Source organism: Bufo gargarizans, chromosome 1, assembly GCF_014858855.1.
Source record: "Bufo gargarizans isolate SCDJY-AF-19 chromosome 1, ASM1485885v1, whole genome shotgun sequence".
Lineage (NCBI taxonomy): Eukaryota > Metazoa > Chordata > Amphibia > Anura > Bufonidae > Bufo > Bufo gargarizans.
In genome coordinates this window covers 490,063,035-490,075,072 of record NC_058080.1, presented here as the reverse complement: position 1 = coordinate 490,075,072, position 12,038 = coordinate 490,063,035, and the positions used below count along the sequence as shown (strand labels likewise).

At 43.8% G+C, this 12,038-nt stretch overlaps 1 protein-coding gene across 1 annotated transcript in view; it reads right to left on the bottom strand.

Annotated features, from left to right (window-relative positions):
- The window catches only part of PRUNE2 (prune homolog 2 with BCH domain), a 284,676-nt gene that overhangs the window by 111,877 nt on the left and 160,761 nt on the right, over window positions 1-12,038 (bottom strand). Inside the window, exon 4 of the mRNA XM_044273863.1 lies at window positions 9,925-10,101. Coding sequence (XP_044129798.1) covers window positions 9,925-10,101 — 177 coding nt within the window. The remainder of the gene's footprint in view (window positions 1-9,924; window positions 10,102-12,038) is intronic.

The following is a 12,038-nucleotide window of genomic DNA, read 5'->3' as shown; positions in this document are numbered from 1 at the left end:
GCTCGCATTTATGTGCAGTGATCATTAAGGAAATGACCAGTAATATTTGCTTATCCACGTACAGTTTTTGTCAGCAGCACATTCCCAGTTTACATGAGGTGATGTTCTGCCAACAGACAAGTCATTTTAATGCCACATCTGCAGAAGGTTTACTCTGGGAAATGACTGTTTGTACAAATGTACAGCCCATGTAAAAAGGCCATAACGCTGTACACATGCACACAGATAAGGCTCTGTATACCTTTCTCATATCACTCTCTGGTCTTATGGGGGAGGGGAGCTGTGTTCTGTCTATTCCTGGGGCGGAATCAGTCTATGAACACTTTTTTGAGGATTTTATTCATAAACATGAAAGCTAGGACAACAAATGGATTAGGCTGTGTTCACATCAAGTTTTTGTACCATGTTTGACATATACACGTGATACATACTGTAGGTCAAACACCTCCAACAGATGCCATATTGTGGCATCCATCAACATGGGGTTACATTGTAAAAAAAAAAAAGTATCCAAGTCTTTAAAGAGGGTGCCCGCTCTGTAGTGGGCGGTCGCCATAGCCACTGGGAGCCTGCTGTTTCATACAGCAGACACCCATGACTCATGTCTGCGACCGGCATTAATGCCGGTCACGGACATTTAACTCTTCAGATGCTGTGGTCAATCCTGACCACGGCATCCAAGCATGCAAAAACCTGGAAGCACGCGCTTCCAGGTATGCTCTGGCTCCCTCCGGTGGTGACTGGAGCCAGAGCATGTATGGTGCAGCACCTGTCATTGAGAAAGGATGCTGCTGCATAGTGTTTTCTATGAAGCCCCTGCCTGTAGCAGGGCTCCACAGGAAACTAGTAAATTTTTTTGCATAGATTAGCATTGGAGTCTATGAGAATAGCAATCTAATGATTGTTTATTATAGTTCCGTATGGGAACCATAAAAAAGTGTAAAAAATACTTAAAAAAAAAATAAAATCGCCCCTTCCTCTCAAATACAAATAAAAAACTAAAAAAATATACATCATAGGTATCATCACATGTGAAAACATCCATATTATAAAAATATAAAAATATTTTCCTCATACAGAAAAGGCAAAACGGTGATTCACCATTTTTGTTCACTTAAAGGGTTTCTACCACCTCAATTGGACCTAATTAGCTGTGTGACAGAGTGTCTGGAGAAGTAGTGGACGGGGTCTATGTGTGCCCAAGATTTCTCACTTCTGTCATTTAAAAGCAACCAGGGAAATGTTCAGGAGAGGTCTGTGCAATTCGGGTTTGCATAAAACCTGTTCTTAGGGCCTGTGTTGCTGGAGTGGGGAGAGAAGGGTGGGCCCCACTCCATCCGGTCAGTCCGGCTTTTGGGCTGTCAGGTAATTACTCCTCAGGTGTGCTGGCCTGATATAAGGCTGAGAATGCAGACACAGCTCTCTCAGCCTGGGAACAGGTTACCTGCATGGAGCCTGTGAGAGCACTTCAAGAGGTACGGACTTTGCTATTTTGTGTAGGTGCTTGGTATTAGGCCGGCACTTGGTCAGGGAGGGTTCATGCTGTATAGTTAGAGCCGGACAGGCTTAGGATTTTTGTTTGTTATATTTTATGTTCTGTACCTCAACCTGACAATAAAACTGGCTGAGGTCAGTTAAACGAAGTTCCTGCCGTGTGGACTGTAACTTCTTCGGTGTGCCTGCTAAACTGTGCCTGTCTACCTGGGAGACGACAGCCCCGCTACCTAATCCCTTACATGTGGTGGAGGATGCGCGCACACCAAATACTGGGGGGGGAGAAACAAATGTGTGTTATTACGGTGGAAGGTAAAGATGTGAGTGCCTTGTTGGACTCAGGCAGTCTGGTCACCCTAGTAAAAACGGATTTGGTAAACCCCAGGAAATGGCAAACGAAGGCCATTGCGGTAACCTGCATACATGGAGACACCCGTAATTATCACACTGCTGTGGTAGATGTAAATACCCGGTTTGGGGCAGGAAAATTTATGGTTGGTTTAGTGCCTAGGTTAATGCATGATGTCATCATGGGGCGGGATTTCCCACATTTTTGGCAGCTATGGGAACATAAACTTTCAAAGGCCTGTCAGGAAGGAGATAACCTACCACTGGGTACCGAGAGGTGTGGGTATTTAAGAGAGACTTCTGTTGATGGTGAATCGCTTCCCTTGTCTGTCATGGTAGGGGAGCCTGAGGTCTCTGACCATAGTGATGGGTTAGAAGAGGGTCAGAGTAGTCCAGAGAGGGAAGACTCACTTAATGACAATTTGCCAGACCTGGCAGTATGGAAAGAGCAATTTGGTGCTGAGCAATTAAAAGATCCCACCCTTACTAGAGCCAGGGAAAATGTGAAGTCTATTGATGGTAAACTGGTGGAACCGGACGGCAGACTTTGTTTCCCGCATATGGCTGTGAAACATGACTTGTTGTACCAGGTGGTAAAAAGGGGAGAGGATCTGGTGGAACAACTGGTGGTTCCTAAAGTGTACCGACGAACGGTACTAGATATTGCTCATGGTCACCTTATGGGGGGGCATTTGGGAGCTGAAAAGACTACAGACAGAGTCCTTCAAAGGTTCTTTTGGCCTGGGGTCCATAAAGATGTTAAAGACTATTGTGACACCTGCCCCGAGTGCCAAATTTCGGCTCCTAGGCCACACTATCGTAGTCCCCTGGTACCTCTACCAATCATTGAGATACCATTTGAGAGAATAGCCATGGATCTGGTGGGGCCCCTTGTAAGATCTGCTCGAGGCCACTAACATATTCTTGTAATCATGGACTACGCTACTCGTTACCCGGAAGCTATACCCTTACGTAATACGTCATCCAAGGCCATAGCTAAAGAGTTGGTGCAGGTGTTCAGTCGCGTGGGACTACCAAAAGAGATCCTAACAGATCAGGGTACCCCCTTTATGTCACGCATCATGAAGGAGTTATGTAAACTGTTCAAAGTTAAACAGCTGCGTACTTCTGTCTACCATCCACAGACTGATGGACTGGTAGAGAGATTTAATAAAACTCTAAAAGCCATGCTTAAAAAAGTGGTAGACAAAGATGGGAAAAACTGGGATTTCCTTCTCCCCTATCTTATGTTTGCCATCCGTGAAGTGCCTCAGTCCTCTACAGGCTACTCCCCATTTGAGTTGCTATATGGTCGCCACCCTAGGGGTCTGCTAGATATAGCAAAAGAAACTTGGGAAGAAGAAGCTACCCCCTATAGAAGTGTCATAGAACATGTGGCACAAATGCAAGATCGTATATCTGCGGTGATGCCTATTGTACGAGAACATATGGCCCAGGCTCAGGGGGCACAACAAAGGGTGTATAACCGCAGTGCCAGAGTACGTACCTTTGCGCCAGGTGACCGGGTTCTGGTACTGATCCCTACGGTAGAGAGTAAATTCCTGGCTAAGTGGCAAGGCCCCTTTGAGGTGATAGAGAAAGTAAGTGAGGTAAACTATAAAATCCGTCAACCAGGTAAGAGGAAGCCTGAGCAAATATACCACGTCAATCTTATAAAACCGTGGAAAGATCGACTATCACTTGCGGCTTACACCTCCTTCCCACCAGAGCAGCGGTGCTCTGGGAAGCCCCTGTTGCCAGAGGTAACAGTACCCGACTCCCTGGCCAATACACAAAAGGTAGAAGTGCAGGGGTTCCTCTTTAAGAATAGGGATTTTTCCTCGGAGATCCCAGGTCGCACCTCTGTCATAAAACATGACATCATTACAGAACCAGGGAAAAGGGTAAAGCTGCGACCCTACAGAATACCAGAGGCCAGGAGAGGGCTTATCTCTGAAGAGGTGAGGAAAATGTTGGAACTTGGGGTAATTGAAGAGTCCCATAGCCAGTGGGCCAGCCCTATAGTTCTGATCCCCAAACCAGATGGCAGCTGGAGGTTTTGCAATGACTTCCGGAAGTTGAACGCCATATCTAAGTTTGATGCTTACCCAATGCCCCGTGTCGATGAGCTCATTGACAGGCTCGGAAATGCCAGGTATATAACCACTCTAGACCTAACCAAGGGATACTGGCAAATTCCCCTGACAAATGAGGCAAAAGAGAAAACTGCCTTTGCCACTCCTGATGGGTTGTTTCATTATGTGGTCTTGCCGTTTGGTTTGCATGGAGCCCCTGCAACCTTCCAGAGGGTGATGGATAAGATTTTAAGACCCCACAGACGGTACGCAGCCGCATATCTGGATGACATCATCATCCAAAGTCCAGACTGGGAATCCCATCTACCTAGGGTGCAGGCGGTTGTCAATTCCCTGTGTGAGGCAGGCTTCACAGCCAATCCAAAAAAATGTGCCATTGGTCTTGAAGATGCTAAGTATCTAGGTTACATCATAGGCCGAGGCCTAGTAAAGCCCCAGTTAAACAAAATCGAAGCCATACAAAGGTGGCCTCAACCGGTAAACAAGAAGCAAGTCCGTGCCTTCTTGGGGATTACAGGCTATTACCGGCGATTTATACCTAATTTTGCTTCCCTTGCAGCCCCATTAACGGACCTGACAAAAGGGAAAGACTCTGTCATGGTCAAGTGGTCAGAAGAGGCGGAAAAATCATTTCAGACTTTAAAAACCCTCCTGTGCGCTCAGCCGGTGCTGATAACCCCAGATTTTAAGAAAGGGTTTGTCCTACAGACTGATGCGTCTGAGGTGGGACTGGGGGCAGTACTGTCACAGATAAGGGATGGAGAGGAACACCCTGTACTATATTTGAGCAGGAAACTTAATGACCATGAGCAAAAATATGCAATTGTGGAAAAAGAGTGCCTCGCTATTAAATGGTCTGTGGAAGCACTCCGCTACTATTTGCTTGGTCGTCACTTTGAATTGATCACGGATCATGCTCCCTTAAAATGGATGTGTGAGAATAAGGAAACAAATAGGAGGGTAACAAGATGGTTCTTAGTCCTGCAAGAGTACCAGTTTACCGTAAAGCACAGGCCAGGGACCCAAATGGGAAATGCAGATGCCTTGTCACGTGTACATTGTCTGATGTCCAGATGTGTTCCAGCCCCGGGTCTGAAACAGGGGGGGAGGATATGTGACAGAGTGTCTGGAGAAGTAGTGGACGGGGTCTATGTGTGCCCAAGATTTCTCACTTCTGTCATTTAAAAGCAACCAGGGAAATGTTCAGGAGAGGTCTGTGCAATTCGGGTTTGCATAAAACCTGTTCTTAGGGCCTGTGTTGCTGGAGTGGGGAGAGAAGGGTGGGCCCCACTCCATCCGGACAGTCCGGCTTTTGGGCTGTCAGGTAATTACTCCTCAGGTGTGCTGGCCTGATATAAGGCTGAGAATGCAGACACAGCTCTCTCAGCCTGGGAACAGGTTACCTGCATGGAGCCTGTGAGAGCACTTCAAGAGGTACGGACTTTGCTATTTTGTGTAGGTGCTTGGTATTAGGCCGGCACTTGGTCAGGGAGGGTTCATGCTGTATAGTTAGAGCCGGACAGGCTTAGGATTTTTGTTTGTTATATTTTATGTTCTGTACCTCAACCTGACAATAAAACTGGCTGAGGTCAGTTAAACGAAGTTCCTGCCGTGTGGACTGTAACTTCTTCGGTGTGCCTGCTAAACTGTGCCTGTCTACCCAGGAGACGACAGCCCCGCTACCTAATCCCTTACAGCTGTCAGACACTAGAGATCTGCTAGTATCTGCTCTACCTAACCATGCTATTGTAAGACCTTTGTGTGCAGCCGTTACACAAAAAAAACAATGACTTGATTTGACTTGTGTCTGACCGCTTCCTGCGCCGGCATCTCCACTGCGCTTGCGCCGATTATGGGCGTCATCTGTTCCTCTGAGCACTCTGACGTAATTGGCGCAGGCGCAGTGGAGATGCCGGTGCAGGGAGCGGTCAGGCAGTCGCACACGGCGCAGGCGCGAGAATTCGGCCGAAGGATGAGATGGAGGCTGGCAATCTAGAGGAGATGGGCGGGCTTGACGGACGAGCGGGGCGGAATACAGGGTGAGTAGACAGAGCCTCTAGGTGCTGAAAAGACGCCCCCATAGCACCTAGAGGCTCATTTGCATAGCAATGTTTTTTAGTGTAACGCCTGCACACAAAGGTCTTACAATAGCATGGTTAGGTAGAGCAGACACTAGCTGATCGCTAGTGTCTGACAGCTAATTAGGTCCAAATGAGGTGGTAGAAATCCTTTAATTTCCCACAAAAAAAATAAATAAAAAGTGATCAAAAAGTCATACACACCCCAGAATGGTATTAGTGAAAAGTACAGATTGCCCTGCATAAAGTGAGCCCTCACACAGCTCCATACACATAACTACAAAAAATGTATAGGGGTCAGAATTTTTTTTCAAGGTTTTTATTATTTTATCAGTATCAAAATGCAAGAAAAACTACTTGCTTGCCTGGAGAATGAAAGTAATTTGTCAGTTTTGTCGAATATCAAACATCGTAAATAAAAAAAACTGTAAAACTGTGGCAAAATATTTTTTTCAAATTCCACCCTATATGGACTTTTTTTGTTCCTGCTTTCCACTACATCATATGCAATATTAAATAATTAAAACAAGCACTCATACGGCTACGTGAACTGAAAAATAAAAAAGTGGTGCTTCTGGGAAGGCAGGAAGCGCAAAACGAAAACGCAAAAACAAAAAACCTCTGGGGTAGAAAGGGTTAACGAGCCATGCGCACAACAGTATTTTCTTCCTCATCCAATCTGAATTTTTGGCGAATTGGAAGTGGACCCATTCAATATATGTCTATATGTCCATCCCGCACAAATTTAGAACTTGTCCCATTCTTGTCCATTTTTCGGACAAGAATAGGCATTTTGACATTGGGGTCCATGGAAATCGCGGCATGCACGTGGCAGGTATTTATATTTTGCGAATCTGCGGTTTGCAGGCTGCAAAATACATACGGTTGCATGCCTGAGGCATTACTGGTATGTTTTTTTTGTTGAACTATGCCTTGCATCCTTTTTTTCCCATTGTATATGTTAAACGTGGGGCTAAAACGTGACGTGAACACTAATAATTAGGCAGTGAACACCTGCTTTGTCATCCTTTGTCTCGTCTGACACACACGACATCCTTCTTTCACTGTAAGCATTGTTGCGCAAGTGTTTTTCTTTCCTTTCCTATTTAAATGCAACATATTTTCTGGTGTAAGACAGAGAAGAAAAATTGGCCTGCGCAGTACAATGACGGGTTGGTTACTTTTTAAAGCCATAGAATCTTATGTGAGACAAGAAACACACCTGTTTTTCAGAAACACGTATGTATGATATCATGAAACACGGATACCCCCCATGCTTTATAAAATTAGCTTAGAAGTGGACTCTTACTATTTATTGTACCTATTTTTGGCCAATTCTGGTACTGGTCAGGTCTCATCAGCGTACCTTACCCATATTTCACTTATCTATATTGACTGTATATAGTATTTATGCCATCAGTATTAACGGGGAGTAAAATATTAATGACCTATCCTCACCCACTGATTAGCTTTCTAAAAGGAACACAGCGCTCGGACGATTGCTACGGCTTCGTCACAGCATGCCAGGAACAGTGCTACACATTCTATAGTGGCTGTGCATGGTATTGCAGCTCTGCCGATCAACTGTTTGAAGAGCTTGCGGTGCTCTGTTGAGGGCTCTCGCCTCTTTCTAGGCCAGTCACTTCATGTTCATCAGTCACATGGCCTATGTGCAGCTAAAACTCATTTAAGTGAATCAGAGGGCTGCAGCACCAAGCACAGCCTCTGTACAATGTACGCCACTGTGCATGGTATACTGTGAGGAGGCTGCAGTGCTCATCAGAGTGCTGTTTCCTGATCAGTGGGAGTGCCAAGAGTTCACCCCCCCCCCCCCCCCAACACACACAGACACTGATCTGATATTGATGACCTATCAAGTGAATGGGAGCCAATTGGATATTGATTACCTATTCTGAGGATAAGTCATCAATATTGTACTCCTTGAGAACCCCATTTAAAAGAGTTTTCCAGGGTCCTAGTAGTGATACTTGAAACAGAATAAACGTCCAGCACGTAGTGTGTTAAAGCGCTGCACCATCTTTATTCCATCATGGATACAGTCAATGTACAAAAGCAGTGGTCATCCTCTCCCATCACCTCCCGTCAGACAGACATGTTTCAAACCAAACGGTTCTTATTCATGGTCTGTGGATGGCCGGAACTCGGACGAACTAGTGAAAACACATCCTCCAATCAGATGAGGGGGGGGGGGGAAGAGGAGAAGGAGAGATTTTTTTTAAATATTATTTATATAAACAAAAACAAAAAAAGGAGAAAAAAATGAAATAATAATAAATAAATAAAAAACGCAACCACAAGCGATTGGAGGCATGGAACAAGGTAGTACAAGCCCGGACAATCCTTTTTCCCCCACATAATAAAATCCCACCCAAAAATGTGGAAATATAAATATATATATTATATAAAAACTAGAATATATAAAAAAAGGGGGGGGGGGGAATAGTGCACCTGGAAAATGGGAGTAAATGAGAAGACGTGGGTGACGTTAGACTCAAGTAAACCCATAATTCCAACAATAAAACAGATACAGGCAAATAATATGAACAGAATAAAAATGCATAATTTCCTTTTTAAGGTTGAGACCATGTGGAACTCTAGTTTGGAGTTGAAAAATCCAGTACGCTTCCCATAATAAAATCTTCTTTTTGATATCACCCCATCTCACCGGAGATTTGACCTTTTCTATACCGTAGATGCACAGACCGTCAATATTCCGACTATGGGATCTGATAAAGTGTTGGGCTACATTAGATATGTTAACAGCCTGGGGATTTGAGATGTAATTGAGATGTTCTCTAAATCTTATTTTAAATTGGCGACTAGTACTTCCCACATACAACAGGTCACATATAGTGCACTTGATCATGTAGATAACAACTGAGGTATTACAATTAATATAACCTTTAACAGAAAATGTATCAGTATGTAAGGAGTGAGCAAACTCCGTAGTTTTACGGGTAAATCCACAAGTTTTGCAGGGATGACCACCACATTTAGTGAACCCAACATATTTGAGCCACTAAATGCTGTGGGGGTATGTGAAAAGAAAGCATGTACTTAGAAATATGATATAGCCACTGAGCTACTCAATGAAATATATCAATATTGCGCCACCTACTGATTATTCTTTACCCTATTTCTCCGTCCACTTTGCTGCAGTGGATGAACATGCTCAGCTCCATTATTTAACTCTCATCTTCTTTTAGAAGGACAGGTTTACTAATTAGCAGCTTGAATACAATCTAGCAGAACAATTGGAGCAACGAATGGGAAAAGCTCTAGTTTCATGTGAGGTGCAGGACTTGTTCTTTGTTTGTTTGTCTAGCTTTGAGATTGTTTTACACTACATGATGTCATGATTTTAATTTTTGACACTAATCATGGGATAACCTTTGAGCAGACCCCCCTCCTTGCCAGACCTGCAAAGGGAAACATACTTTCCTGCTCCCTGCTGCTTCTTCGTTCCCCCACTGCTGCTTCCTCGCACAGATCGCCTGCTGTCAACATCCACTGCTGCTGCTGCTAACGGCTGGCCACAGCATTGACCTGCCTTCTTGTGTCACGTCAGTTAGTCACAAGATGCAAGGGGGCAGGTAACCACTGCAGCCAGTTATTGGCTGCAGCACTTTCAAAGAGGATGTTGAAAGTGGGGGATCCAAGAAGGGGAAGTGGTGGTGGGGGAGCGAAGGAGCTGGGAGGCAGGTAAGTATGCTGGCCTGGCCAGAAGGGAGGATGGTTTGCCCAAACACCCCCAAAAGGTGATCAACCCTTTAAGTAATATGTGTACTTATACTGCCTGTGTGGATTTTTCAATGTTTATAGCCCATGCATATCTAAAGGGAGCATAGAAACTATGTAGGTGTCTGTATTTTAGCATATATCCATACCTCCATGTGATATCACTTTCTTGTATGGTTCAATGACCTTCATATCTATTCGTTGTTCTTGATCACCAATGATGACAGTCCTCCATAGCTTATTATCGGCTCTCTCTTCTTCTGCTGAGTATTCTTGGATAGATTCAAAATCTCCTTGAAGTGAGTGGCCGAGTGCAGGACGATCATCTAAAATAAATGTCATTATTTAACCAGTTAATAGAATTTATTATATAAAATTGTTAAAATATAAACCATCCCAATCCTACATTTTATGTTTAGTCTATTCTTCAATTTTGCCAGTTCACCTTTCTTCTGTCAGTTTCTCCATCACCCTTGTATTTCCGTGTGTCAGTAGTGTGGCACGTGGTTAAAATGTACCCATACTACTTTTCCATGCTCTAATGTATTTCATCTGTAACACATGGTTTCTGACTGCACACCACTACCACTACATGTGATACCCTAAAAAGTTGGGGTTGAGTTGGTGAATGATTTATGCCCAAGGCACAGCACTGCTTCTAGAAAATAAGTTATGTCATGTAATAAAGAATTCAATGGAACATGCCTCTTTTAATTTAACACAGATCCCATATGAATCCTACATAAAAACAAAACAAAAACATGGGCATTCAGTGGCACAGTATGAGGCCATAGATTTCCATTTAAAAGGTTTAAAAGGGTTTTTATAAGATTTTGCAAAAGATGGACACAGATCAAGTGGTTGTATAAAATAAACAAAAAGCTCTTACTCAACCTTTAAATGTCCTGCTGTACCAGTGCCACCACATGTTACCGCACAGTTGGCACTGGAATGGTGGAACAGTTAAAGGGTTGGGTTTTGGATTATTTTATACTGTTTCTTGCTCTGTGCACATTTTTTTTTTTTTTTTTTTTTACAAAATCTAAAAAAAAACACTGCCATACATTCATTATTAGTTATCAGGCTCAAAAAGTAGTGTCTGCTCGCCAGCTCCATTCTGGCTTTTTGCTGCCCAGCTTGGCTTGAGTGACAAAATATTTCAATCAAGCTGAGCATGGTGGGGGGAAGCTGAAGGGAGCTGCTCAGTAGTAACTTATACTTCATAATGTCCTCTTTAAAACACTGCCATGTGTAAGGAGGTTTCTTCCATCTTGTCAGCCCAGAATATGTGTACTCGGAAAAACAAAAGAATGCCACTCACCTGTGAGCAGCTCCATTCCAGCGACAAACTTCCATCCCCACTGCTTCCCATACCCTGTGGATTGGAATTCTGATATCTCATCTGTAGCCATTCACTGGCCTAAGCAGTCACATGCCACTTGGGGACATATCACCGCCGATGCCAGTGAATAGCTTCAATGGTGCATGTGATGAAGGACAAGACATCATATTTCCTGTCCACAGCGGACCAGAAGCAGCTAGGATGGGACTATCAGCGCTGGAACAAAGCTGTTTAGAAGAAGTGAGTGGCTTTCACATTTCACACATTATTATTTCTGAAGCCAAAGTCAGGAATGGAACATAAACAAAGGACATGTATTAAGGAAAAACAGAGTCCTCTCCAGTTTTTAAATCCATTCCTGTTTTTGGCTTCCAAAATGGCATCACAAACATGCATATGAAAACGCAGATTCAGAGTAAAAGATAGCGTGTAAAGTGTAATCAAAGCACCTATCACTATATGCCCTTCGGTAGTCCAGCGTGATTCTGCTGCTTTCCCCTTACTTTAAGTAATTTTATGTGACTCCAAAATAGGACCTGATACATCTTAAAGGGAAACTGTTACCACGAAATCCAGTACAATCTGCCGGTAGTGTGTTATGCAGCAGGAGGAGCTGAGCAGATAGATATATAGTTTTGCAGAAAAAGAAAGAAAAAAACCTGCAATTTATGCATTTTAACCTTTGCTTTTTTATGCATAGGAGACAGCCTTCCCTGTAGGCTTAGTCATGCAGAGTTAGCTATCAATCACTGAGGACTGTCCACATGAACCCTATGCATAAAAAGGCTTATGCGTAAATTACAAGTTCTCGTGAATATTTTCCTGCAAAACTATATATCAATCTTAGCTTCTCCTGCTCTATAACATGCTGCCTGCAGTCTGCACTGCATTCCGTGGTGACAGCTTCCCTTTAACTAGTAT